We start from the raw sequence: 25,240 nt of genomic DNA, 5'->3' as shown, positions 1-25,240 counted from the left end.
GGCCCGGGGATGGGGAGTTGGGGTAAGGCCGCAAAAAGGAGCTGCGCCAGAGGGGGCGGGGCTGCTCAGGAAAGCGCGGGCTTTTTCCCGCGGTAGGGAAGGAAGGACTGGGGTGGGGCCCCGGGGGGGGGGGGGGGGGGAAAGGGCGGTGCTGGAGAGGAGCGCACACTGACTTCCAAGGGATGGGGGATTCTCACACTGGGGGGTCGATGGAATGGCGGGAGGGGCCGGGGTCAGCAGGAGTCAGCTGACTTACGGGAGTATCATGGGGGAGAAAAATGGCTAGATGTGGATCTAGCTGGGGGAGGGGGGGGAACAGGGTTGCTGCTGCATTGGCCAAAAGGGAGCTGGAAGTAGGAGAGGTAGTCGGGGTGGGGGTCCGCCGCCTGGGGGACTGGAGGGTGTGGGAGGCGCGGGCACATGGCTGGCCTAGAAAAGGAGATGGCTAGTCGGCGGGCGGGGGGGGGGGGTAGCCCCCCAATCCGGCTGGTAACTTGGAATCTGAGGGGCCTGAACGGGCCGGTCAAGAGGGCCCGGGTGTTCGCGCACTTAAAGGGACTGAAGGCAGACGTGGTTATGCTCCAGGAGACACATCTGAAGGTGGCAGATCAGGTTAGGCTGAGAAAGGGATGGGTAGGGCAGGTCTTTCATTCAGGGCTGGATGCGAAGAACAGAGGGGTCGCAATACTGGTGGGGAAGCGGGTGTCGTTTGAGGCAATGAATATTGTAGTGGATAATGGAGGTCGATATGTGATGGTGAGCGGTAGGTTGCAGGGGAGAGGGAGAGATTGGTGGGGGAGATTTTAAGGGTGGATAGGAAGTATGCAGAGGCCCCCGAGGAGGGGCTATTCAGGGAGCGACAGAACCTCCAGACGGAGTTCGACCTGTTGACCACAGGGAAAGCAGAGGCACAGTGGAGGGGGCGCCGTATGAGTATGGGGAGAAGGCGAGTCGGATGCTGGCACACCAGCTTCCTAAGAGGGAGGCAGCGAGGGAGATTGGTGGAGCTAAGGATAGAGGGAGGAATACAGTGCGGAGTGCGGTAAGAATAAACAAGGTATTTAGGGACTTCTATGGGGATCTGTACAGGTCTGAGCCCCCAGCGGGGGAGGAGGGGATGCGACGATTCTTAGATCAGCTGAGGTTCCCGAGGGTGGAGGAGGAGGAGGTGGCTAGTTTGGGGGCGCCGATTGGGCTGGGGGAGCTGGTTAAATGATTGGGGAGCATGCAGGCGGGGAAGGCCCTGGGGCCGGATGGGTTCCCGGTTGAATTCTACAGGAAATACGTGGACCTGCTGGGCCCGTTGCTAGTGAGGACTTTCAATAAGGCGAGGGAGGGGGGGGACCTTGCCCCCGACAATGTCTAGGGCGCTGATTTCTTTGATCCTGAAGCGGGACAAGGATCCACTGCAATGTGGGTCGTATAGACCGATCTCGCTCCTCAATGTTGATGCTAAGTTGCTGGCAAAGGTGCTGGCTACGAGAATTGAGGACTGTGTCCCGGGGGTGTTTCATGAGGACCAGATGGGATTTGTGAAGGGTAGGCAATTAAATACAAATGTGCAGAGGCTCCTCAATGTGATTATGATGCCCCCGGTGGAGGGGGAAGCGGAGTTAGTGGCAGCTACGGACGCGGAGAAGGCCTTTGATCGGGTGGAGTGGGAGTATCTTTGGGAAGTATTGCGGAGGTTTGGGTTCGGGGAGGGGTTCATCAGCTGGGTTAGGCTGCTATATAGAACCCCGGTGGCGAGTGTGGCTACGAATCGGCGGAGTTCGGAGTACTTTCGGCTGTACCGGGGGACAAGGCGGGGTGCCCCCTGTCCCCCTTGTTGTTTGCACTGGCAATTGAGCCGCTGGCCATGGCACTGAGGGAGTCCAGGAAATGGAGGGGACTGGTCCGGGGGGGGAGAGGAACACCGGGTGTCATTGTATGCTGACGACCTGTTGCTGTATGCGGCAGATCCAGTGGAGGGGATGGCGGAGGTCATGCGGATCCAAAGGGAGTTTGGGGACTTTTCGGGGTATAAGCTCAACGTAGTGAAGAGTGAGCTCTTTGTGGTGCATTCAGGGGACCAGGGAAGGGGGATAGACGAGCTACCGCTGAAGAGAGCGGATAGGAGCTTTCGGTACCTGGGGATCAGAGTAGCTAGGAGTTGGGGGGCCCTGCACAAGCTCAATTTGACGCGGTTGGTGGAGCAGATGGAGGAGGATTTTAAAAGATGGGATATGCTGCCACTCTCACTAGCGGGTAGGGTGCAGTCGGTCAAAATGACGGTCCTCCCGAGGTTTCTCTTTGTGTTCCAGTGCCTTCCCATTATGATCCCCAAGGCCTTTTCAAACAGGTAAGTAGGAGCATCATGGGTTTTGTGTGGGCGAATAAGACCCCGAGGGTGAAGAGAGTGTTTCTGGAGCGTAGCAGGGACAGGGGGGGGCTGGCGCTGCCGAATTTGTGCGGCTATTATTGGACAGCCAATGTGGCGATGATCCGTAAGTGGGTAATGGAGGGAGAGTGGGCGGCGTGGAAGAGGCTAGAGATGGCGTCCTGTGTGGTCACGAGCCTGAGGGCGCTGGCGACGGCACCACTGCCGCTCTCGCCGACAAGGTACACCACGAGTCCGGTGGTGGCGGCGACGTTGAAGATCTGGGGGCAGTGGAGGCGACACAGGGGCGAGGTGTGAGCCTCGGTTTGGTCCCCGATTCGGGAGAATCATCGGTTCATCCCGGGAAGGATGGATGGGGGTTTCGGAGCTGGCATCGGGCAAGGATTAGAAGAATGGGGGACCTGTTCATCGATGGGACGTTTGCGAGCCTAGGGGCGCTGGAGGAGAAGTTTGGGTTACCCCAGAAAACGCTTTCAGGTACATGCAAGTGAGGGCGTTTGTGAGGCGGCAGGTGAGGGAATTCCCGCTGCTCCCGGCACAGGGGATTCAGGACAGGGTGATTTCGGGTGTATGGGTTGGAGAAGGCAAAGTTTTGGCGATTTACCAGGAGCTGAAGGAAGAGGAGGAGTCCTCGGTGGAGGAGTTAAAGGGCAAGTGGGAGGAGGAGCTGGGGGAGGAGATAGATGAGAGTCTGTGGGCTGATGCCCTGAGTAAGGTTAATTCTTCCTCCTCTTGCGCCAGGCTCGGCCTAATACAGTTCAAAGTTACTCACAGAGTGTATATGACAGGGGCGAGGTTGAGTAGGTTCTTTGGGGTGGAGGACAGATGTGGAAGGTGCTCGGGAAGCCCGGAAAATCACGTCCATATGTTCTGGTCGTGCCCGGCACTGGATTGGTTTTGGAGCGGTTTTGCGAGGACTATGTCCAAGGTGGTGAACGCCCGGGTCAAGCCGAGCTGGGGATTAGCATTATTTGGGGTAACGAACGAGCCGGGAGTGCAGGAGGCGAAAGAGGCCGGTATTCTGGCCTTTGCGTCCCTGGTAGCCCGGCGGAGGATTTTGCTACTATGGAAGGATGCGAAGCCCCCTAGTGTGGAAGCTTGGATCGATGACATGGCAGGGTTCATCAAGCTGGAGAGGATAAAGTTTGCCTTGCGAGGGTCTGTGCAGGGGTTCCTCAGGCGGTGGCAACCGTTCCTAGACTATCTAGCGGAGCGTTAGGAGGAGGTCAGTAGCAGCAGCAGCCCAGGGGAGGGGGAGGGAGAGGGGGGGGGTCTTTTGGAGGGGCGTTTGGGTGGGTGGGCTTCCCTATTGGTGCTTTTAAATGTCATATGGGGGGTTATTGTATATGGGGGAAATCCAATGTATAATTTGTGTATAATCTTTGATTGTTGTGTTCTTGTTTCTTTCTTTTTGTTGGGGGGGTGGTTTGTTGAAAATATGTTGGAAAATTTGAATAACTATATATATTTTTTAAAAGAGTGCAAGGAATCAACTGAAGCTTCAAGACAAGATCGATAAATTATCCTTCAGTAAGGGTATCAAGGGATAGGGTGCAAAGTGAACACAAATTCAAGTTAATTGACAAAAGAAACAGAGGGGAAGATGAGGAGAATTTTGTTTCTTTTCACACCGAGTTGTCGTGATATGGAAGGTGTTGCCTGAAAGGACAGTGGAAGCAGATTCAATAGGAACTTTGAAAAGCCTTGTATGGTATTAAATTTCAAATATCTCTCTTTGCTACTTTTGTAATCCCATCCAGCCCGACATCCTTTGCTAGTTCTTTCTGCTTTTCCAACTCTGTGCTGCTGGGTGTTCCACCAGTGCTACCCAAGCCTCTCAGCCTTGCTTCATCCTTCCCCACCTTCCAAACCCATCTAGAAAACAGTCTGTCCAATACTGACTCAGATCACCCTCCCTGGTACCGCATCCACCGCCCCGACCCCCATCCTCTCTCATACAGTCTAACCCTCAACTATGATGTGTTTTGGAGTAAAAGCATCCTATAACTGTAAGTTGTCAACAATACTGGGGGAAATCAACTTTATTTCTCTATCCAAACAATACCCTTTGCATAAACAGCATAAAAAAGATAAATGAATGAAATCCAAAATACTTGCCATTTCTTTCTCTTGTACACCTACATTACACCTCAATGGTATATGGGGTTCTATGTGGAACATGTACCTGAGTTCTGGTATTCTTCCTGGAAGAGGCAGTGATGTTGGAGTAAGAGCTGACAGATGAGGTTGTATTCAAGTCATCAGTACTAAGGTTATCAAGTGTATCACTGAGACCACTGCTGATAGAACTGCTATCATCCCAGCTAGAAGAATAGAGAGAAATCCATAATCAAACACTTTAACACTGTAAAGCTCATGTTGGATTATACTGCAGAACCATCACTTAATTAGATTCCTTGGTGCATAATTATCCATGGCCTACTGTTGCTCAAGGTTGGCCTTCATAAAATAACTTGGTTGAGGCTATTATTAATCAGATAATCATCCACGACAATCATCACATACAAAAAGGAAAACGTTAACGGTCAAGACTCCTACTTAGGATGCATTATATTTCTGACATTAGTATATTAAGATGAGGAAGCAGCCATGACTAAATACACTCCACCCCTCTGCCCAATATTCTTTTGATTTAACTGGTTTTATTTCCCAACATTTAAATTTTAAAACATTATCTTTTTTTAGAACGTTGGAATTTCCTTTCAATGATGTTAAATGATAGAATGATGTCTCAGTACTCCTCCATGTTGAAGCATTGAAGGTGGTAAGGACATGGAATGCATTCTGTGTGGGGGACTTCAATGTACATCACCAAGAGTGACTCGGTAGCACCATTACTGACGTGGTCCTAAAGGACATAGCTGCTAGACTGGGTCTGCATCAGGTGTAAGGGATGCACCAAGAGGGAAAAACATACTTGACCTCATCTTCACGAATCTAACTGTCGCAGATGCGTCTGACTATGATATTATTGGCTAGAGTGACCACCGCACAGTCTTTGTGGAGACAAAGTCTCATCTTCACATTGAGGATACCCTCCATCGTGCTGTGTGGCACTATCACCGTGCTAAATGGGATAGACTTTGAACAGATCTAGCAACTCAAAACTGGTCGGGCGGCACGGTGGCGCAGTGGTTAGCACTGTGCCTCCCAGCGCCAAGGACCCGGTTCCATCCCTGCCCGGGTCACTGTCCAGGTGGTGTTTGCACATTCTCCCCGTGTCTGCATGTGTCTCACCCCACAACCCAAAAAGATATGCAGGGTAGGTGGATTGGCCACCCTAAATTGTCCCTTAATTGAAAAAAAAGAATTGGGTACTATAAATTAAAAGAAAACTCAAAACTGTTTTTGTTCAAAACGGCCATCAGCGGCAGCAGAATTGTACTCAACCATAATCTGCAAATGAGGCCCAGCATATCCCTCACTCTACAATTACCACCAAGCCATCAACCTTGGTGCAATAAAGAGTGCAGGAGAGCATGCCAGGAGCAGCATCAGGCATACCTAAAAATAAGGCACAACGCAGGACTACTTGCATGCCAAACATCATAAGCAGCATGTAATAGACAGCTAAGTGATCGCACAATGAACAGATCAGATCTAAGCTCTGCAGTCCTGCCACATCCAGCCGTGAATGGTGGTGGACAAATCAACAACTAACTGGAGGAGGAGGCTCCAAAATTATCCCTATCCTCAATGATGGTGGAGCCCAGCACTTCAGTGCAAAAGACAAGGTTGAAGCATTTGCAACAATCTTTAGCCATAAGTGTTGAGTGGATGATCCATCTCGGCCTCCTCCTGAGGCCCCAGCATCACAGATGTCAGTCTTCAGCTAATTCGATTTACTCCACATGATATCAAGAGACAGTTGAAGGCACTGGATACTGCAAAGGCTATGAACCCTGACAATATTCCAGGAATAGTGCGAAAGATTTGTGCTCCAGAACTTGCCACGCCCCGAGCCAAGCTTTTCCAGTACAGCTACTGCACTGGCAGCTACCCGGCAATGTGGAAATGTTGTACACTAAAAGCAGGACAAATTAAATCCAGCCAATTATTGCCACATTAGTCATCAACAGTGCTATCAAGTGGCATTTATCAATCATAACCTGCTCACTGACACTCAGTTTGGGTTCCACCAGGGCCATTCAGCTCATGACCTCATTACAGCCCTGGTTCAAACATGGCCAAAAGAGCTGAATAATTCTAGAGGTGCGGTGCGACTTACTGCCCTTGACATTAAGCTGCATTTGACCTAGTGTGGCATCAGGGAGCTCCTAGCAAAACTGGACTGAATGGTTATACGGGGAAAATTCCCCACGAGTTAGAGTCATACCTAGCACAAAGGAAGATGGATGTGGTGGTTGGAGGTCCAGGATATCACTGCAGGAGTTCCTCAGGATAGTGTCCTCGGCTCATCCATCTTCAGCTGATTCATCAATGACCTCCCTTCCATCATAAGGTCAGAAGTGGGATATTTGCAGATCACTGCACAATGTTCAGCACCATTCGTGACTCCTCAGATCCTGAAGCAGTCCATATCCACATGCAGCAAGACCTGGACTGTATCCCGACTTGGACTAATAAGTGACAAATAACATTTGTGCCGCACAAGTGCCAGGCAATGACCATCTCCAACAAGAGAGAATCTGACCATAGTCCTTGTCATTCAATGGCATTACCATCGCTGAATCCCCATATCAACATCCTGGGGCTCACCATTGACCAGAAATAGAACTGGACTAGCTATTTAAAAACTGTGTTTCCAAGAGCAGGTCAGAGGCTGGGAATTCTGTAGTGAGCAACTCACCTCCTGACTTCCCAAAGCCGATCCAGCATCTACAAGGCACTAGTCAGGAGTGTGATGGAATACTTTCCACTTGCCTCGATGAATGCAGCTCCAATAACACTAAAGAACCTTGACACCATCCAAGACAAAGCAGTCTGCTTGATTGACACCCCATCCACCACCTTCAACAGTCAGTCCCTCCACCACCGACACACAATGGGCAGTGGTGTGTACCATCTACCAGATGCGCTGTAGTAACTCACTCAGGCCCATTCGACAGCACCTTCCAAATTCATGACCTCTACCACCTGGAAGGATGCTCTCAAGCCAATGAAGGGTCTGTGAAGTGTAATCAGTGTCTCTAAATTATCATACAGTTTATCCAATATCTAATACTGCATGAGCAAAAATTTTGTTGAATTAACTATTGGGAAGACTGAAGCCACTGTTTTCAGTTCTAGCTCCAGACTTGGTTCCCTAGCTACTGACTCCATTCCTCTCCCGGTCTGAGTGTGAACCAGCCTGTTCACAACTTTGATATTATATTTCACTAGGAGATAAGCTTCTCAAAGTCATGCCATCTATTAAGACCATCTATTTCCACTGCCTTAACAACATCTAACTTATCCCTGTCTTAGGTCATCTGCTACTGAAACCCTCATTCATCCCTTTGTTATCTCTAGACTCCACTGATCCTGGGCGGTTTCCCACATTCTACTCTCTTAAGGTCATCCAAACCTCAGCTCATGTCTAAACATAGAACATCTCATGTTTATCTGTCACCACTGTGCTCGCTGGCATACAAAATGCTTCCAGTCAAGCAACAGTTTGACTTTAAAATTTCAATCTGTAAATTTCAAATCTCTCCATGGCCTTGCCTCTCTCTATCTCTGTAATGCCCTCCAGCCCCACAAGCCTCCAAAATATCAGGGTTCCTCTCATTGAGTATCCCGAATTTGGAGTTGCCTGGAATACTTTCCATATATCTCTCCACCTCACTCTCCTCCTTCAAAACAATCCTTAAACCTGCACTTGACGAAGCTTTGATCATCAAGTCAAAAATCTCCATTATATTTTGTGATGCATAAATGTATGTTAAGAGTCCTACGAACTCAAAACGTTAACTCTATTTTCTCACTCGACAGAAGCTGCCAGACCTGCTGAATGTTTCCGGCATTTTTTGCTTATATTTCAGATTTCCAGCATCTGCAGTATTTTTGCTGTGATATAAGTGTGCGCTATTGCTGTTTGTAATGTGGGAAAGTGCTTCGGTTTTGACCCGCCTGCTGCAGCTCTTGAAGCGCTCGCATAATCAGATGAGAGTGCTGATCATGATCAAAGTGTACAGGGCTCTGGTCAGACTATAGCTTAGTAGCTGCATCCAGTCATCAAGGCGCAATGGAAACATTGAAGAGCTGGAGGCCATCAGAGAAAGACCATAAGATTAGTCCCCTGGTGAGAGAAACCTGGGCATTTCAGAGTGGAAAGGAGGTAGCTGCGACACCATTTTACAATGGTGCATAAACTCACGCACATGGATAAGTAAGCTTACTTTAAATTGATTGGGACAAGAGAGACACATATTCAAACTAGTAAAAGGCAGATTCAAAACTGACATATCAGGAAATTCCTTTAACATAAGGAACATGGCACAGACGCCGTAATAAATGCTGCAGGTGAAAATCCTGCAAAGCGAATGCTGTAATGACGTCTTCCTTGTTAGATGAATTAAGATGGAGTGAATGGCCTTCCTGGTCTGTAATTATCTTGTGATTAACTCTTATATTTGCCAGATGTAAGGCTCCAGAAATCTGGGATCAGTCAAACCATAACTTCAGCGTTCTATTGCAATGGAACAGACATTGGTAGAGAAACAGTTTTGCTCAGAAATTATCCTGAGTTCAAACCATTGACAAAACAGAACCATTTGTGTTTAGATTCTGCATGCAAGCACAATGGCAGTGTGCTCTTTCATTTTTGGTCTGTCTGATTTTATCTGCCTAACCCATTCACATCCGTTATCTTCTAATGAAATTCCCTTTTGATATTACTTTTGCGTTTTTCCCTACAAATGGCAAAGGGATAAGAATCTGAGTTGAAGAAATTTGCTTGCATAATTCCGCTCCAAGAACACAATCTTTAAATAGCTCAACTATGAATATCAAAAGAAAGACAAGCATTTATATAACAACTAACACAACTTCAAAATGTCCCAAAGTATTTTGCAGCCAATGAAGTATTTTCAAAGTAGAGTCACTGTTGTAATGTAGGAAACTTGGCAGTCAATTTGCACACAGCAAAATCCCACAAACAGCAATGTGATAATGACCAGATCATTTGTTTTGGCGACGTTGGTCGAGGGATACATTTTGGCCAGGGCATCAGGCTGAACTCCCCAGCTCTTCTTCAAAATATAGAAACTTGTACTTAATCTGAGGGAGCAAACAGAGCCTCAGTTTAGCTTCTCATTCAAAAGACAGCAGCACCTCTGGCAGTGAAGCACTCCTCAGTACTGCACTTGTGTATTTTGTGTTCCAACCCCTGAACCATTGCTATTATTAAAGGTAATTTTAATTTGGAATTTTTCAAAGAAGCAGATGGTTTAATTACAAGAAGTGAAGCAGGAATCACTAACTCAATCAGTTTGCGTGTAAATTCTATCTGCATAGAAATTTCCTGGCAAATGAGAGAAGTTTCAGATTTTGAAAGCGGTGGGTGAAAAATTCCTTTTGAAGTTGAGATCCCAGAGTCTGTTCTCAACTTACAGCTGACTCCAAATGAAAAGACTGCACTACTGTATCTAACCTGTGACAGCACATTAAAAAGACTCCAAAAGCCCATGAGGCTGTCAGCATTCTGGAGTAGCATCTCCCAGGAGTATCCAGTGCTGAGTGAAACAAGCGTTTTGTTTTTATTACCCTTCACAGCGAATTACATATGTAAGATTGGATGCTCCGTTCTCACAAAGGTGAAGATAGCACATAGGAACTGGATGAAGTCTGCACCTGATATGTGCATTGCCATCTCCTCCTGTGAACCTGATTGAAGTGAGATAGTGAGGACCCGCATTAAAGGGAAGTGAATGTGCCGTATGTTGTGAAAGTTGGGCGTCTTAGTCCCAAAGATCAATCGGCGTAGGTCCAAAAAGTTGGCCAGTTCATAAAAGTGGGTCCCGGGAAAAAAAAGTTTAAAAAACACTGGCATATATGATTTATCACTAACCCGGCCTATACCTTTAAAGTTGCTGCATTTGATAGGAGAATTTCAAAAATTGAAGATGAGTCATAGTCATAAAGTCTTCAAGTTTAACAGCGCAGATGGAGGTCCTTTGGCCCATCATGTCAGCACCGGTCATCAAGCATGTATCTATTCCAATCCCATTTCCCAGCACTTAGTCCATAGCCTTGTATTTCAAGTGCTCATCTAAGTGCTTCTTCCGTATTTATACATGCTCCAATTACCAGATTTCATTTGTTTTATTCCCCTTTTACAAAACAAAAATACAAGTTCATTTTTGAAATGGATACAATGAAAATTGCATAAAAACTGCTCAGTTCACTCTAATTACAGTTAACAGTACAGCAGATTACCAGCTTTATGTCTTCCCAGTAAATATAACAAACTAATTAGAACAAGGATGATGACTTCCAAATTAATATTTATTTATTCCAAAGATCCTGGACTCCATGTGATGAATGAATGAAATGAAAATCGCTTATTGTCCCAGGTAGGCTTCAAATGAAGTTACTGTGAAAACCCCTAGTCGCCACATTCCGGCGCCTGTTCAGGGAGGCTGGTACGGGAATTGAACCGCGCTGCTGGCCTGCCTTGGTCTGCTTTCAAAGCCAGCGATTTAGTCCTATGCCGCCTTCAGCCCCCTCAGGTGCGCGAACACCTGGGCCCGCTTAACCGGCCCGTTCAGTCCCCTTACGTTCCAGGTTATCAGCCGGATGGAATCAGCACTGTTAAACAGAGATGCTGTATTGGCAATGTGGTGGGTCATACTTAGTATAAATACTGGTCAGGAGATACAGAATAAGAGATAATAAGGAACTTCCTGGAAGATGAAGATGTACTCCACAATCCAGTTGTCCCCAGTATATCAGATGTCTTCCTTTCCCTTGATCGGATGTTTCGAGGGGTGTCCCTTTGACTGCATGCAAGAACACTTGAGAATTTTGTGCTGTTAACACGGTGTCACAGATTGAAGTGGGACAATTGATAGAAAGAGAGAGAGGGATAGGTGGGCAGACGGACCAATGGACAGATTGAAAGAAAGAAGGAAACCGATCACTGCCTGGGCGGCGGAGATGAAATTTTATCCTCAGAATTAAAATAGAAAGGACATTAATTATTTCAATGCACAGAGTCTCAAGCCACTTGCCAATGCTGAGAGTGTATTCTTCAAGGTAATCATCTGCGAAGCATGGCAATCCTGTCATCACTGTTGGACAGGCTTCAGAAAGCATACACAAGTCTGTTGAGACCCAAATTTGAATTGGCGTGTGAAACCCCACTGCAGCAGCTCTGCCAGTTTAGCTGCAGACAGAGATGGAATAGAAGAAACAGATAATGTCTTATTGCACAAATAGACAATATATATATATTCCTTCCCCTGTGCAATTTCCCTAATTGTCAGTCAGCAAATCCAATATCCTTCCTTAAAATGAAGGTTTGATAAAGTGATGTGAAAATTGTCTCATCCTAGACGGCTACAAACTGTATAGCCTCCCTCACCCTAAAGTGCCATCAGCTGACCCACAAAACTGGAGAAACACAGTCCATCATTCACACACTTACAAAGTGGAGGCTCTGGGATTTTGTCCTCGTTATTCCTCTTAATGAAAGACCTCGCACTTATATAGCATCTTTCATGGCCCCAGGGCATCCCAAAATACCGTGAATGAAACACTTTTTTGAGGGGTAGTATTGAGAACACTGCAGCCAATTTGCACACAGCAAGGTCCCACTAACGACACTGTGATAAAGGCTTGCATTTATATTGTGCTTTGCATGACTGCTTGACAAGTCAAAGCACTTCACAGCTAATGATGTATTGTTGAAGTGCAGCCGCTGCTGCGTGTAGAAACTGTGGCAGCTAATTTACACACAGCAAACTCCCCCATAACAGCAATTGTAATAATGAGCAGATAAATTGTCATTGTGGTATTGAATATGAGCCAGAACACCAAGGAGAAATTCCCTGCTCTTCTTCAAAGTAGTGGCCCTGGGATTTGTTATCTCCACTATATGCAGCCAATGCTTTAATTTAACATCTCATCTGAATGACAGCACCTCTGGCAGTGCAGCACTCCCCCAGAACGGCAGTGGAACGTCAGCTTTTTATGTTTTAGTGATCATGCTCAAGAATGGGACTTGAATCTAGAATCTGGGGCGAAATTCTCCCCCAACGGCGCGATGTCCGCTGACTGGCGCCAAAAACGGCGCCAATCAGACGGGCATCGCGCCGGCCCAAAGGTGCGGAATGCTATGCATCTTTGGCGGCCTAGCCCCAACATTGAGGGGCTAGGCCGACGCCAGAGGGATTTCCGCCCCGCCAGCTGGCGGAAATGGCGTTTGTTGCCCCGCCAGCTGGCACGGAAATGCGGCGCATGCGCGGGAGCGTCAGCAGCCACTGACAGTTTCCCGGCGCATGCGCGGGAGCGTCAGCAGCCGCCGACAGTTTCCCACACATGCGCAGTGGGGAGAGTCTCTTCCGCCTCCGCCATGGTGGAGGCCGTGGCTGAGGCGGAAGGGAAAGAGTGCCCCCACGGCACAGGCCCGCTCCCGGATCGGTGGGCCCCGATCACGGACCAGGCCACCATGGGGGCATCCCCCGGGGTCAGATCGCCCCGTGCCCCCCCCCCCCCCCAGGACCCCGGAGTCCGCCCACGCCGCCTGGTCCCGCCGGTAAATACTAGGTTTGATTTACGCCGGCGGGACAGGCAATTTCTGGGCGGGACTTCGGCCCATCCGGGCCGGAGAATTGAGCGGGGGATCCCGCCAACCGGCGTGGCCCGATTCCCGCCCCCGCCCAATCTCCGGTACCGGAGACTTCGGCGGGGGCGGGATTCACGGCGGCCAACGGCCATTCTCCAACCCGGCGGGGGGTCGGAGAATGACGCCCCTGAATCTAGAATCTTGTCATTTGAGGCAAGAGTGAGCTTCCTAACTGATACACACAGTGACCAGAAGTTGATGAAGGGTTAAACACTTGCACAGAGGGAGAACTCCTCTGCTGTTCTTTAAAGTAGTACTGCAGGGTCTTCTACATCTGCCTGAGGGAACAGACAGGTTTAATGTCTCATCCAAAAGACAGCATCGCCGACAGTGTCGCGCTCCCTCAGCACTGCAAGTTTTAAAATCAATGACTCACGTTCACAGGTGGAGCAGCCTTCCAGTAGTTCAAATGAGTGTGAGCATGGGCTATTCCACCACAGGAGACATCACAGCCAAGTTCAATCAGATCTTCACTGATATACAATGCAGATAGATCAGTGTGAATCTGGCGTGAAGGAGTTTGGGAGGGAATCACTGGATTGAGTAGGAATGATCCGATGCATTGTAATAATTTTGCCCTGATTTACCCAACACCCACCCTGGCTAAGACCTGCTAAATCTGGGATCTGGCCCAAAATCTCCCAGCTGGGCAATTAGGATGGGCAATAAATGCAAGCCAAGCCAGTAATGGACACATCCCATGAAAGAATTGTTTTTAAAGCTTATTTTAAGCACATCATGGCAGAGTTGCTTCCCATTCCTCACCGGACGCAAGATAGTTGAGCTATTGGGCTCGATCTATCCAAATGGGAACACAGTCCCATAATGAGCGTGTTTAGCCGGATGCTTCTGGGCACTCGGAAAACAGAGAAACCCCACGCTATCGAACGGGACACTGTTCCCATTCGGGGTTTCAGCAGGCAGCTCCCCAACCAGGCCGCACTTAGTCCCATTTTCTGCGCTGAGGAGCTCTGCTCGCCGGAACTCCTCAGTGCATAAGGAGATCACTCGACCCCTGATGCAACACCCGAATCCCTTGAAGCCCCAACTCACCTAAAAGGGAGTCTTCAGGCCCCCCTCCCCCCTGCACAGAACACCCCCGGGCCCGGTCCCCATCTCAGTGCCCCTGCCACCACCACATGGGCACCTTGGCAGTTCCAGGCTGATGCCTATGTGGAACTGCCAGCGTGCCAGGCTGGCAGTGCCAAGGTGCCTAGGTGGCACCAACAGTGCCAACCTCCCAGAGGGCAAGTACCTGGATGTTTCCAAAACCCTGGGAGACCCCCGTTTGTGGAGACCAGCACGGAACAGCACTCGCCCAAGATCCGAAGGCGAAGGGGTTAGATCGTGGTAGTGCATATTACAACAAAGCTAGCTGTCTTGCTCTAATGTGCACATTTGCAAAAAGTGATCTCCCCACAATGGGCGGAATTCACATCGCAACGTCTCATGAGATCACGTTAGATCTCGTAAGACGTGGCGAGCCAGGTAGATCCCAGAAGAGGGATCTCCCGGCATCTACCGGCCACATCGCGCCACATCACCTTTTGGGCTTAACGTGGCCAGTAGATCGTGCCTTCCTTTTTAGGTTTTAAGAGTTTGAAAAATACAGAATGATGTGGAAGAATTTATTTATTAGAAATATATGACAAATGGATAGATTGTAAATGCTACAAGGGGAATAGGGGGGTTGGAGGGGGGGGGGGGGGCGGGGGGGGGGGGGGGGGGGCAGAGGCTGAAATTAACCTCAGGTGAAGAGAAAGGGCCAGTAGTGCAGAACAGTCAGGAAGAGTTGACGGCTTGTTTTAATAAGTTCTCCATTGGTTCTGTATGGCAGGCTGCTGATTTACTGCGTCCTGCTATCACCAAAGGCTCACTTTGCCTCACAGTAAGTTTAAACCTGGAATGTGTTAAAGCAAAAATGAAATCCTCTCTTTAACAGAAGCTTGGTGTGGTAGTCACCACTGTTGTATTTATTGTATATATGGGTATTACGGTAAGGCCCCTGTACTACAGGTACGGGGGTAGATTGCTGCCTGCTGGTTCCGCCCAGGAGGCGGAGTATAAACGTGTGTGCTCTCCGAACGGCAACCATTTTGTAAGCTGCTGTAGGAGGCCACACATCTCTGTGTAATAAAGCCTCGATTACAGTCTACTCTCTGAAATAACATAGAATTTACAGTGCAGAAGGAGGCCATTCGGCCCATCGAGACTGCACCAGCTCTTGGAAAGAGCACCCAACCCAAGGTCAACACCTCCACCCTATCCCCATAACCCAGTAACCCCACCCAACACTAAGGGCAATTTTGGACACGAAGGGCAATTTATCATGGCCAATCCACCTAACCTGCACATCTTTGGACTGTGGGAGGAAACCGGAGCACCCGGAGGAAACCCACGCACACACGGGGAGGATGTGCAGACTCCGCACAGACAGTGACCCAAGCCGGAATCGAACCTGGGACCCTGGAGCTGTGAAGCAATTGTGCTATCCACAATGCTACCGTGCTGCCCCCTCTCATCTCGTCGTAATTGATAGTGCATCAATTTATTACACAGAGATTTTTCAGAGATGGACCTCCGCATCAAGCCTGGTCGCCTGCAGCTGCATCCTCAAGCAAACAACGCCAAAAAGGACTTCCAACATTGGCTAGCTTGCTAGCTTGCTTTGAATGGCTAGCTTGCTTTGAATGGCTAGCTTGCTTTGAAGCATACATCGGGTCTGCGCCAGACCCAATCTCAGAAGCACAGAAGCTCCAGATTCTGTACACGCGGCTGAGCTCCAATGATTTTCCCCTCGTCCAGGACGCGCCGACCTACGCAGAGGCCATGGCGCTACTGAAGGAGAATTACGCTCAGCAGACCACAAGATCTATGCCGGGCACCTCCTATCCATGCAGCACCAACTTCCCGGTGAGTCTGTGGAAGATTTCTGGCGTGCCCTGCTCGCCCTGGTGAGAGACTGTGACTGCCAGTCCATTTCGGCCACTGCACATTCAAACCTGCTAATGAGACACGTTCGTTACGGGCATAGGGTCTGTTTACATCCGCCAGCGCCTCTTAGAAGGGGCCACGCTTGACCTCGCGGCGACCAAGAAACTAGCGCTCTCGCTCATGGTCGCCTCACACAACGTACAGGTTAATGCACGGCCCACCGCCCCCTGTACATCATGGACCCCGCCAGCGGCCACCCCATCGTGGATCCCATCAGCGACCGCCCTCAACCAATCCCACGCCTGCGCCGCGCAGCAGCCAACCAAACCCGGGGGATCCAAGTGCTACTTCTGCGGACAGACAAAACACCCCCGGCAGCGCTTCCCGGCACGGAGCGCGCACTGAAAGACCTGTGGCAAGAAGGGACATTTCGCTGGAGTGTGCCAGGCCCGCTCAATCGCCGCTATTGGCCCGGCACACCCGACGTGCGGCCAGTGGGTGCCGCCATCTTCCTCTCCTCAGACCACCTGCGGCCCGTGGGTGCCGCCATCTTGCTTGCCTCAGAACCAATGGGCACTGCCATCTTGTCTGCAACCGCCGATGACCAGCCGCGTCTCACCTCGGTCACGATTGACCAGTCTCGACCACACATCGCGACCGCTTCGACAAAGGTGAAGGTCGACGGGCACGAAATATCCTGCCTTCTGGACTCCGGGAGCACTGAGAGCTTCATCCACCCCAATACGGTAAGGCGCTGCTCCCTCGCGGTACCCCGCTAACCAAAGAATCTCCGTGGCCTCCAGATCCCACTCCGTGGCGATCCGGGGGTACTGCATCGCCACTCTCGCCATCCAGGGCGTAGAGTTCAGCGGCTTCCAGCTCTACGTCCTCCCCAACCTCTGCGCTGCCTTGCTATTCAGCCAGGACTTCCAGTGCAACCCCAGAGCTTAACCCTGAAATTTGGCGGGCCCCTACCACCCCTTACTGTTTGCGGCCTCGCGACCCTTAAGGTTGACCCACCTTCCCTGTTTGCAAACCTCACCCCGGATTGCAAACCCGTCGCCACCAGGAGCAGACGGTGCAGCGCCCAGGACAGGACCTTCATCAGGTCTGAGGTCCAGCGGCTGCTGCGGGAAGGTATCATCGAGGCCAGCAACAGCCCCTGGAGAGCCTAAGTGGTAGTGGTGAAAACTGGGGAGAAACACAGGATGGTCGATGACTACAGTCAGACCATCAATTGGTACACGCAGCTCGACGCGTACCCCCTCCCAAGCATATCTGATATGGTCAATCAGATTGCACAGTACAGGGTCTTCTCGACAGTGGACCTGAAATCTGCCTACCACCAGCTTCCATCCGTAAGGCGGACCGCCCATACACTGCGTTTGAAGCAGACGGCCGCCTTTACCATTTCCTTAGGGTTCCCTTCGGCGTCACCAATGGGGTCTCGGTCTTCCAACGGGAGATGGACCGAATGGTTGACCGGTACGGGCTGTGGGCCACTTTCCCGTACCTGGACAACGTCACCATCTGCGGCCATGATCAGCAGGACCACGACGCTAACCTTTCCAAATTTCTCCACACCGCCACACTCCTCAACCTAACTTACAACAAGGAGACGTGTGTGTTCAGCATGAACCGATTAGCCACCCTCGGCTATGTGGTTCAGAACGGAGTTCTAGGGCCCGACCCCGATCGCATGCGTCCCCTCGTGGAACTCCCCCTCCCCCACTGCCCCAAGGCCCTCAAACTATTCTTTTCATATTACGCCCAGTGGGTCCCAAACTATGCGGACAAGGCTGCATTCAATCCACCGCTTTCCCACTGACGGCCGAGGCTCACCAGACCTTCAACCGTATCAAGGCTGACAACGCCAAGGCCGCGATGCATGCGGTCGACGAGACGCTCCCCTTCCAAGTCGAGAGCGATGCATCGGACGTCGCTCTGGCCGCCACCATCAACCAGGCAGGCAGGCCCGTGGCATTTTTTTCCCGCACCCTCCATGCCTCCGAAATTCGGCACTCCTCCGTCGAAAAGGAGGCCCAAGCGATCATTGAAGACTGTGTGACATTGGAGGCATTACCTCTGTGGTAGTCATATATAGAATGTTGATGTAGGTGCTTTACGGTAAGACCCCTGTACTACAGGTAGATCCCTGCCTGCTGGCTTCGCCCAGTAGGCGGAGTATAAATATGTGTGCTCCCAGTACAGCAGCCATTTCATCAGCTGCTGTAGGAGGCCACAATTCTCAGTGTAATAAAGTCTATATTACATCCTACTCTCGTCTTTCTGTAATTGATCGTGCATCAATTTATTACACTGAGTTTTTCAGAAGATGAACCTCCGCATCAAGCTGGATCGCCTGCAGCTGCATGCACAAGCAGACAATGCCAAAAAGGACTTAGAACATTGGCTAGCCTGTTCTGAAGCATACGTCGGGTCTGCGCCAGACCGGGCAGCACGGTAGCATTGTGGATAGCACAATTGCTTCACAGCTCCAGGGTCCCAGGTTCGATTCCGGCTTGGGTCACTGTCTGTGCGGAGTCTGCACATCCTCCCCGTGTGTGTGTGGGTTTCCTCCGGGTGCTCCGGTTTCCTCCCACAGTCCAAAGATGTGCAGGTTAGGTGGATTGGCCATGAAAAATTTCCCTTAGTATCCAAAATTGCCCTTAGTGTTGGGTGGGGTTACTGGGGGTGGGGTGGAGGTGTTGACCTTGTGTGGGGTGCTCTTTCCAAGAGCCGGTGCAGACTCGATGGGCCGAATGGCCTCCTTCTGCACTGTAAATTCAATGTAAAACAACAAAACTTGGAACCTCTAAACGTATCCTGAATATACTACTGTAAATTCTATGTAATTCCAGAAGCACAGAAGCTCCAGATCCTTTACACGCGGCTGAGCTCCAACGTCTTTCCGCTTGTCCAGGACACGCCGACCTATGCAGAGGCCATGGCGCTACTAAAGGAAAATTACACTCAGCGGACCAACAAGATCTACGCCAGGCATCTCCTATCCACGCTGGCCAACTTCCCGGTGAGTCTATGGAAGATTTCTGGTGTGCCCTGCTCGCCCTGGTGAGAGAGTGTGACCGCCAGGCCGTTTCGGCCACTGAACAGTCAAACCTGCTGATGAGAGACGCGTTCGTTACGGGCATAGGGTCTGACTACATCCGCCAGCGCCTCTTAGAAGGGGCCACGCTCGACCTCGTGGCGACCAAAAAACTAGCGCTTTCACTTACAGTCGCATCATGCAACATTCAGGCCTATGCCCCCGACCGCGCGGCCTACCCCCCCTGTGCATCGTGGACTCCGTAGACGGCCGCCCTATCGTGGACCCCATCAGCGGCCGCCCTCAGCCAATCCCACGCCTTTGCCGTGCGGTAGCCAACCAACCCCAGGGGGCCCAAATGCTACCTCTGTGGGCAGTCAAATCACCCCATACAACGCTGCCCGGTGCGGAGCGCCCTCTGCAGGTCCTGTGGCAAGAAGGGACATTTCACTGCAGTGTGCCAGGCCCGCTCAATCGCCGTTATCGGCCCGGCACCCCCCACGTGCAGCCAGTGTGCGCCGCCATCTTCCCCTCCTAGAACCATGTGCGGCCAGTGGACGCCGCCATCTTGCTCGACTCGCAACACGTGTGGCCTGTGGGCGCCGCCATCTTGTTCCTCCCAGGACCAACGGGCACCGCCATCTTGTTTTCCCCACGACACGTGCGGCCCGTGAGCGCCGCCATCTTACCCGACTCAGGACCCATGCCCGTCGGGCAGCTCGTCCGGCTGCTCATCGCCTGCAACCGCCAATGACCAGCAGCGTCTTGCCTCGGTCACGATTGACCAGTCTCGACCACACAACCTCGCGATTGCTTCAACTAAAGTGAAGGTCAACGGGCACGAGATCTCCTGCCTGCTGGACTCCGGGAGCACTGAGAGCTTCATTCACCCCATTACGGTATGGCGCTGCTCCCCCACGGTACACCCCGCTGTCCAGAGAATCTCCCTGGCCTCCGGGTCCCACTCCGTGGCGATCCGGGGGTACTGCATCGCCACTCTCACTGTCCGGGGCGTGGAGTTCAGCGGCTTCTGCCTCTACGTCCTCCCCAACCTCTGCGCTGCCTTGCTACTCGGCCTGGACTTCCAGTGCAACCTCCAGAGCCTAACCCTGAAATTCGGTGGGCCCCTACCACCCCTTACTGTGTGTGGACTCGCGGCCCTTAAGGTCGACCCACCTTCCCTTTTTGCAAACCTAACCCCGGATTGCAAACCCGTCGCCACCAGGAGCAGATGGTACAGCGCCCAGGACAGGACCTTCATCAGGTCCGAAGTCCAGCGGCTGCTTCGGGAAGGTGTCATCGAGGCCAGCAACAGCCCCTGGATAGTCCAAGTGTTAGTGGTCAAAACTGGGGAGAAAAACAGGATGGTCGTTGACTACAGCCAGACCATCAATCGGTACACGAAGCTCGACGCATACACCCTCCCACGCATATCTGATATGGTCAATCAGATTGCACAGTACCGGGTCTTCTCGACATTAGACCTGAAATCTGCCTACCACCAGCTCCCCATCTGCAAGGCGGACCGCCCATACACTGCGTTCGAGGCAGACAGCCTGAGGAATTGAACAAACAAATGTGATGTAAAATAATTCAAATATTAGTTACAATAATGTAGATGTGAGCCAGTCTGATAGTAGTGAGTTCACAAACAAAGGACAAAGGGATTCAGAAAGCATGGCAAGGAGGGGGAAAAGGATGCTGGGTAACAAGAGGCCCAGGGTTAAGGAATGCGAAGTGAGCCAATCAGGATATATGGCCAGGTCAGGAGGTGTAAAGGATGACCTATGGGAACCTTGTATGTGAAACTTGATGCCATTTGAATGAGATTTGTAAAGATTTCTTTGTCTCCGATAGCACTCGGTTCTGGAGCTCCAGGAGACCGCTTGTGTGTTCTGAATCTCTATGGAGAGAGTCAGCCTTGCAAGTTGGTTAAAAATAAATAATACTATACCTACAAATCCATCTCGAGTTTTATTGAGGCCAGACTGACGGGTAAAGAATTCAATATTGTCAGGCCGCCTTTACCACTTTGTTAGGGTTCCCTTCAGCGTCACCAACCGGGTCTCAGTCTTCTAACGGGAGATGGACCGAATGGTTGACCGGTACAGACTGCGGGCCACTTTCCCGTACCTGGACAATGTACCATCTGCGGCCACGATCAGCAGGACCATGACGCCAACCTTGTCAAATTTCTCCGCACCGCCACTCTCCTCAACCTCACGTATAATAAGGAGACGTGCGTGTTCAGCACGGACCGCTTAGCCATCCTCGGCTACCCCGATCACTTCCCCTCCCCCACTGTCCAAAGGCTCTCAAACGTTGCCTGGGGTTCTTTTCGTATTACGCCGAGTGGGTCCCAAAGTATGCGGACAAGGCCCGCCCACTCATTCAATCCAGTTTTTCCTCTGACGGTCTAGGCTCACCAGGCCTTTAACTGTATCAAGGCCGACATCGCCAAGGCCGCGATGCACACGCTCGACGAGACGCTCCCCTTCCAAGTCGAGAGTGATGCATCAGGCGTCGCTCTGGCCGCCACCCTCAACCAGGCAGGCAGGCCCATGGCATTCTTTTCCAACACCCTCCATGCCTCCGAAATACGGCACTCCTCCGTCGAAAAAGAGGCCCAAGCCATCGTTAAAGCTGTGCGGCATTGGAGGCATTACCTGGCCGGCAGGAGATTTACTCTCCTCACTGACCAACGGTTGGTTGCCTTCATGTTTAAGAACACACAACGGGGCAAGATCAAAAACGATAAAATCTTGAGGTGGAGGATCGAGCTCTCCACCTACAAATACGAGATTTTGTATCGCCCTGGTAAGCTCAACAAGACCCCTGATGCCCTATCCCGAGGTACATGTGCCAGCGCACAAGTGGACCGACTCCGGACCCTGCACGACGATCTTGGTCACCCAGGGCTCACACGTTTTAACCATTTCATCAAGGCCCGCAACCTGCCCTACTCCGTCGAGGAAGTCAGGGCGATCACCAGAGACTGCCAAGTCTGTGCAGAGTGTAAACCGCACTTCTACCGGCCAGACCGTGCGCGCCTGGTGAAGGCCTCCCGCCCCTTTGAACGCCTCAGCGTGGACTTCAAAGGGCCCCTCCCCTCCACCGACCGCAACACGTATTTTTTCAGTGTGGTCGATGAATATTCTCGATTCCCCTTTGCCCCGACATGACGTCTGCCACCGTCATCAAAGCCCTCAACACCATCTTCGCTCTGTTCGGCGCTTCCCCGCCTATGTGCACAGCGACCGGGGATCCTCATTCATGAGCGATGAGCTGCGCCAGTACCTGTTCAACAGGGGCATTGACTCGAGCAGGACGACCAGCCCCCGGGGAAAGGGGCAGGTGGAGAGGGAGAATGGGACAGTCTGGAGGACCGTCCAGCTGGCCCTATTGTCCAGAAATCTCACGGTCTCCCGCTGGCAGGAGGTCCTGCCCGACGCACTTCACTCCATTCGGTCGCTCATGTGCACCGCAACTAATGAAACCCCCCATGAACGTCTCTTTGCCTTCCCCAGGAAGTCCACCTCCAGGGTTTCGCTCCCAACGTGGCTGGCAGTGCCAGGACCCGTTCTCCTCCGTAGACACGTCCGACTCCACAAGGCGAACCCGTTGGTTGAGAGGGTACAGCTACTCCACGCAAACCCGCAGTACACCTACGTAGCGTACCCCGACGGCCGCCAAGACACAGTCTCCCTCAGGGTCCTGTCACCAGCTGGTTACACCCCCCCCCCCCTCTGTCCCGGCGCCACCCTCCATCCCCCCCGGCGCACCCCACCACAGCACCCGCTACGGGACAATCCGTCCTCCCCTTGCTCACACCCGGGGATGAAGAGGGTTTCGACCCGCTCCCGGAGTCACCGAAGCCCAAGCCGTTGCTGGAGTCGCCACCAGCACTTTTTTCTTTTCTATTTACATTACAGCGCAGTACAGGCCCTTCGGCCCTCGATGTTGCGCCGACCTGTGAAACTACTCTAAAGCCCATCTACACTATTCCCTTATCGTCCATATGTCTATCCAATGAACATTTGAATGCCCTTAGTGTTGGCGAGTCCACTACTGTTGCAGGCAGGGCATTCCATGCCCTTACTACTCTCTGAGTAAAGAACCTACCTCTGACATCTGTCTTATATATCTATCTCCCCTCAATTTAAAGCCATGTCACCATCCAAGGAAAAAGGCTCTCACTGTCCACCCTATCTAATCCTCTGATCGTCTTGTATGCCTCAATTAAGTCACCTCTTAACCTTCTTCTCTCTAACGAAAACAGCCTCAAGTCCCTCAGCCTTTCCTCATAAGATCTTCCCTCCATACCAGGCAACATTCTGGTAAATCTCCTCTGCACCCTTTCCAATGCTTCCACATCCTTCCTATAATGCGGCGACCAGAATTGCACGCAATACGCCAAATGCGGCCGCACCAGCGTTTTGTACAGCTGCAACATGACCTCATGGCTCCGAAACTCAATCCCTCTACCAATAAAAGCTAACACACCGTACGCCTTCTTAACAACCCTCTCAACCTGGGTGGCAACTTTCAAGGATCTATGTACATGGACACCGAGATCTCTCTGCTCATCCACACTGCCAAGAATCTTGCCATTAGCCCAGTACTCTGTATTCCTGTTATTCCTTCCAAAATGAATCACCTCACACTTTTCTGCATTAAACTCCATTTACCACCTCTCAGCCCAGCGCTGCAGCTTATCTATGTCCCTCTGTAACTTGTAACATCCTTCCTCACTGTCCACAACTCCACCGACTTTAGTGTCATCTGCAAATTTACTCACCCATCCTTCTACGCCCTCCTCCAGGTCATTGAGAAAAATGACAAACAGCAGTGGCCCCAAAATAGATCCTTGTGGTACACCACTAGTAACTGGACTCCAGTCAGAACAGAACACTGCGGCGCTCCCAACAACAAATCAAGGCACCAGACCACCTGAATTTGTAATATTATCTATACTTTTAAAACACTACTTTCTGTATATAGTTCTCCACCACCCCCGCTGGACTCATTTTTTTAACAGTGGGTGAATGTGGTAGTCACCACTGATGTATATATTGTATATATAGGATGTTGATACAGGTGCTTTATGGTAAGGTAGATCCCTGCCTGGTGGCTCCGCCCAGTAGGCGGAGTATAAATATGTGTGCTCCCAGTAGAGCACGCATTTTGTCAGCTGCTGTAGGAGGCCACACATCTCAGTGTAATAAAGCCTCGATTACATCCTATTCTCGTCTTTGTGCAATTGATCGTGCATCATACCTGGCCGGCAGGAGACTCACTCTCCTCACTGACCAACGGTCGGTTGCCTTCATGTTTGACTACACACAGCGGGGTAAGATCAAAAATGATAAAATCTTGAGGTGGAGGATCGAGCTCTCCACCTACAATTACGAGATTTTGTATCGCCCCGGTAAGCTCAACGAGCCCCCCCGATGCCCTGTCCCGAGGTACATGTGCCAGCACACAAGTGGACCGACTCCGGACCCTGCACGACGATGTCTGTCACCAGGGGGTCACCCGTTTTTGCCACTTCATTAAGGCCCGCAATCTGCCCTACTCCATCGAGGAAATCAGGTCTATCACCGGAGACTGCCAAGTCGGCACAGAGTGTAAATCGCACTTCTACCGGCCAGACCGTGCGCGCCTGGTGAAGGCCTCCCGCCCCTTTGAACGCCTCAGCATGGACTTCAAAGGGCCCCTCCCCTCCACCGACTGCAACACGTACTTTCTTAATGTGGTCGATGAGTATTCCCGATTCCCCTGCGCCGTCCCATGCCCGATATGACGTCTGCCACCGTCATCAAAGCCCTCAACACCATCTTCGCTCTGTTCGGTTTCCCCGCCTACATCCACAGCGATCGGGATCCTCAATTATGAGCGAGGAGCTGCGCCAGTACCTGCTCAACAGGGGCATTGCCTCGAGCAGGACGACCAGCTACAGCCCCAGGGGAAACGGGCAGGTGGAGTGGGAGAATGGGACGGTCTGGAGGGCCGTCCAGCTGGCCCTACGGTCCGGAAATCTCCCGGCCTCCCGCTGGCAGGAGGTCCTCCC

The 25,240-nt window shown here is 51.2% G+C and overlaps 1 protein-coding gene across 16 annotated transcripts in view; it reads right to left on the bottom strand.

Annotated features, from left to right (window-relative positions):
• nav3 (neuron navigator 3) overlaps positions 1–25,240 on the bottom strand; it is a 1,340,243-nt gene that overhangs the window by 133,134 nt on the left and 1,181,869 nt on the right. For all 16 annotated transcript variants that reach the window (XM_072484719.1, XM_072484722.1, XM_072484724.1 and 13 more), the window contains one exon: positions 4,566–4,704. In XM_072484719.1, coding sequence (XP_072340820.1) covers positions 4,566–4,704 — 139 coding nt within the window. The remainder of the gene's footprint in view (positions 1–4,565; positions 4,705–25,240) is intronic.

The sequence above is a fragment of the Scyliorhinus torazame genome, chromosome 19, assembly GCF_047496885.1.
Source record: "Scyliorhinus torazame isolate Kashiwa2021f chromosome 19, sScyTor2.1, whole genome shotgun sequence".
Classification (NCBI taxonomy): domain Eukaryota; kingdom Metazoa; phylum Chordata; class Chondrichthyes; order Carcharhiniformes; family Scyliorhinidae; genus Scyliorhinus; species Scyliorhinus torazame.
This window is presented reverse-complemented; position numbering and strand designations above follow the sequence as displayed.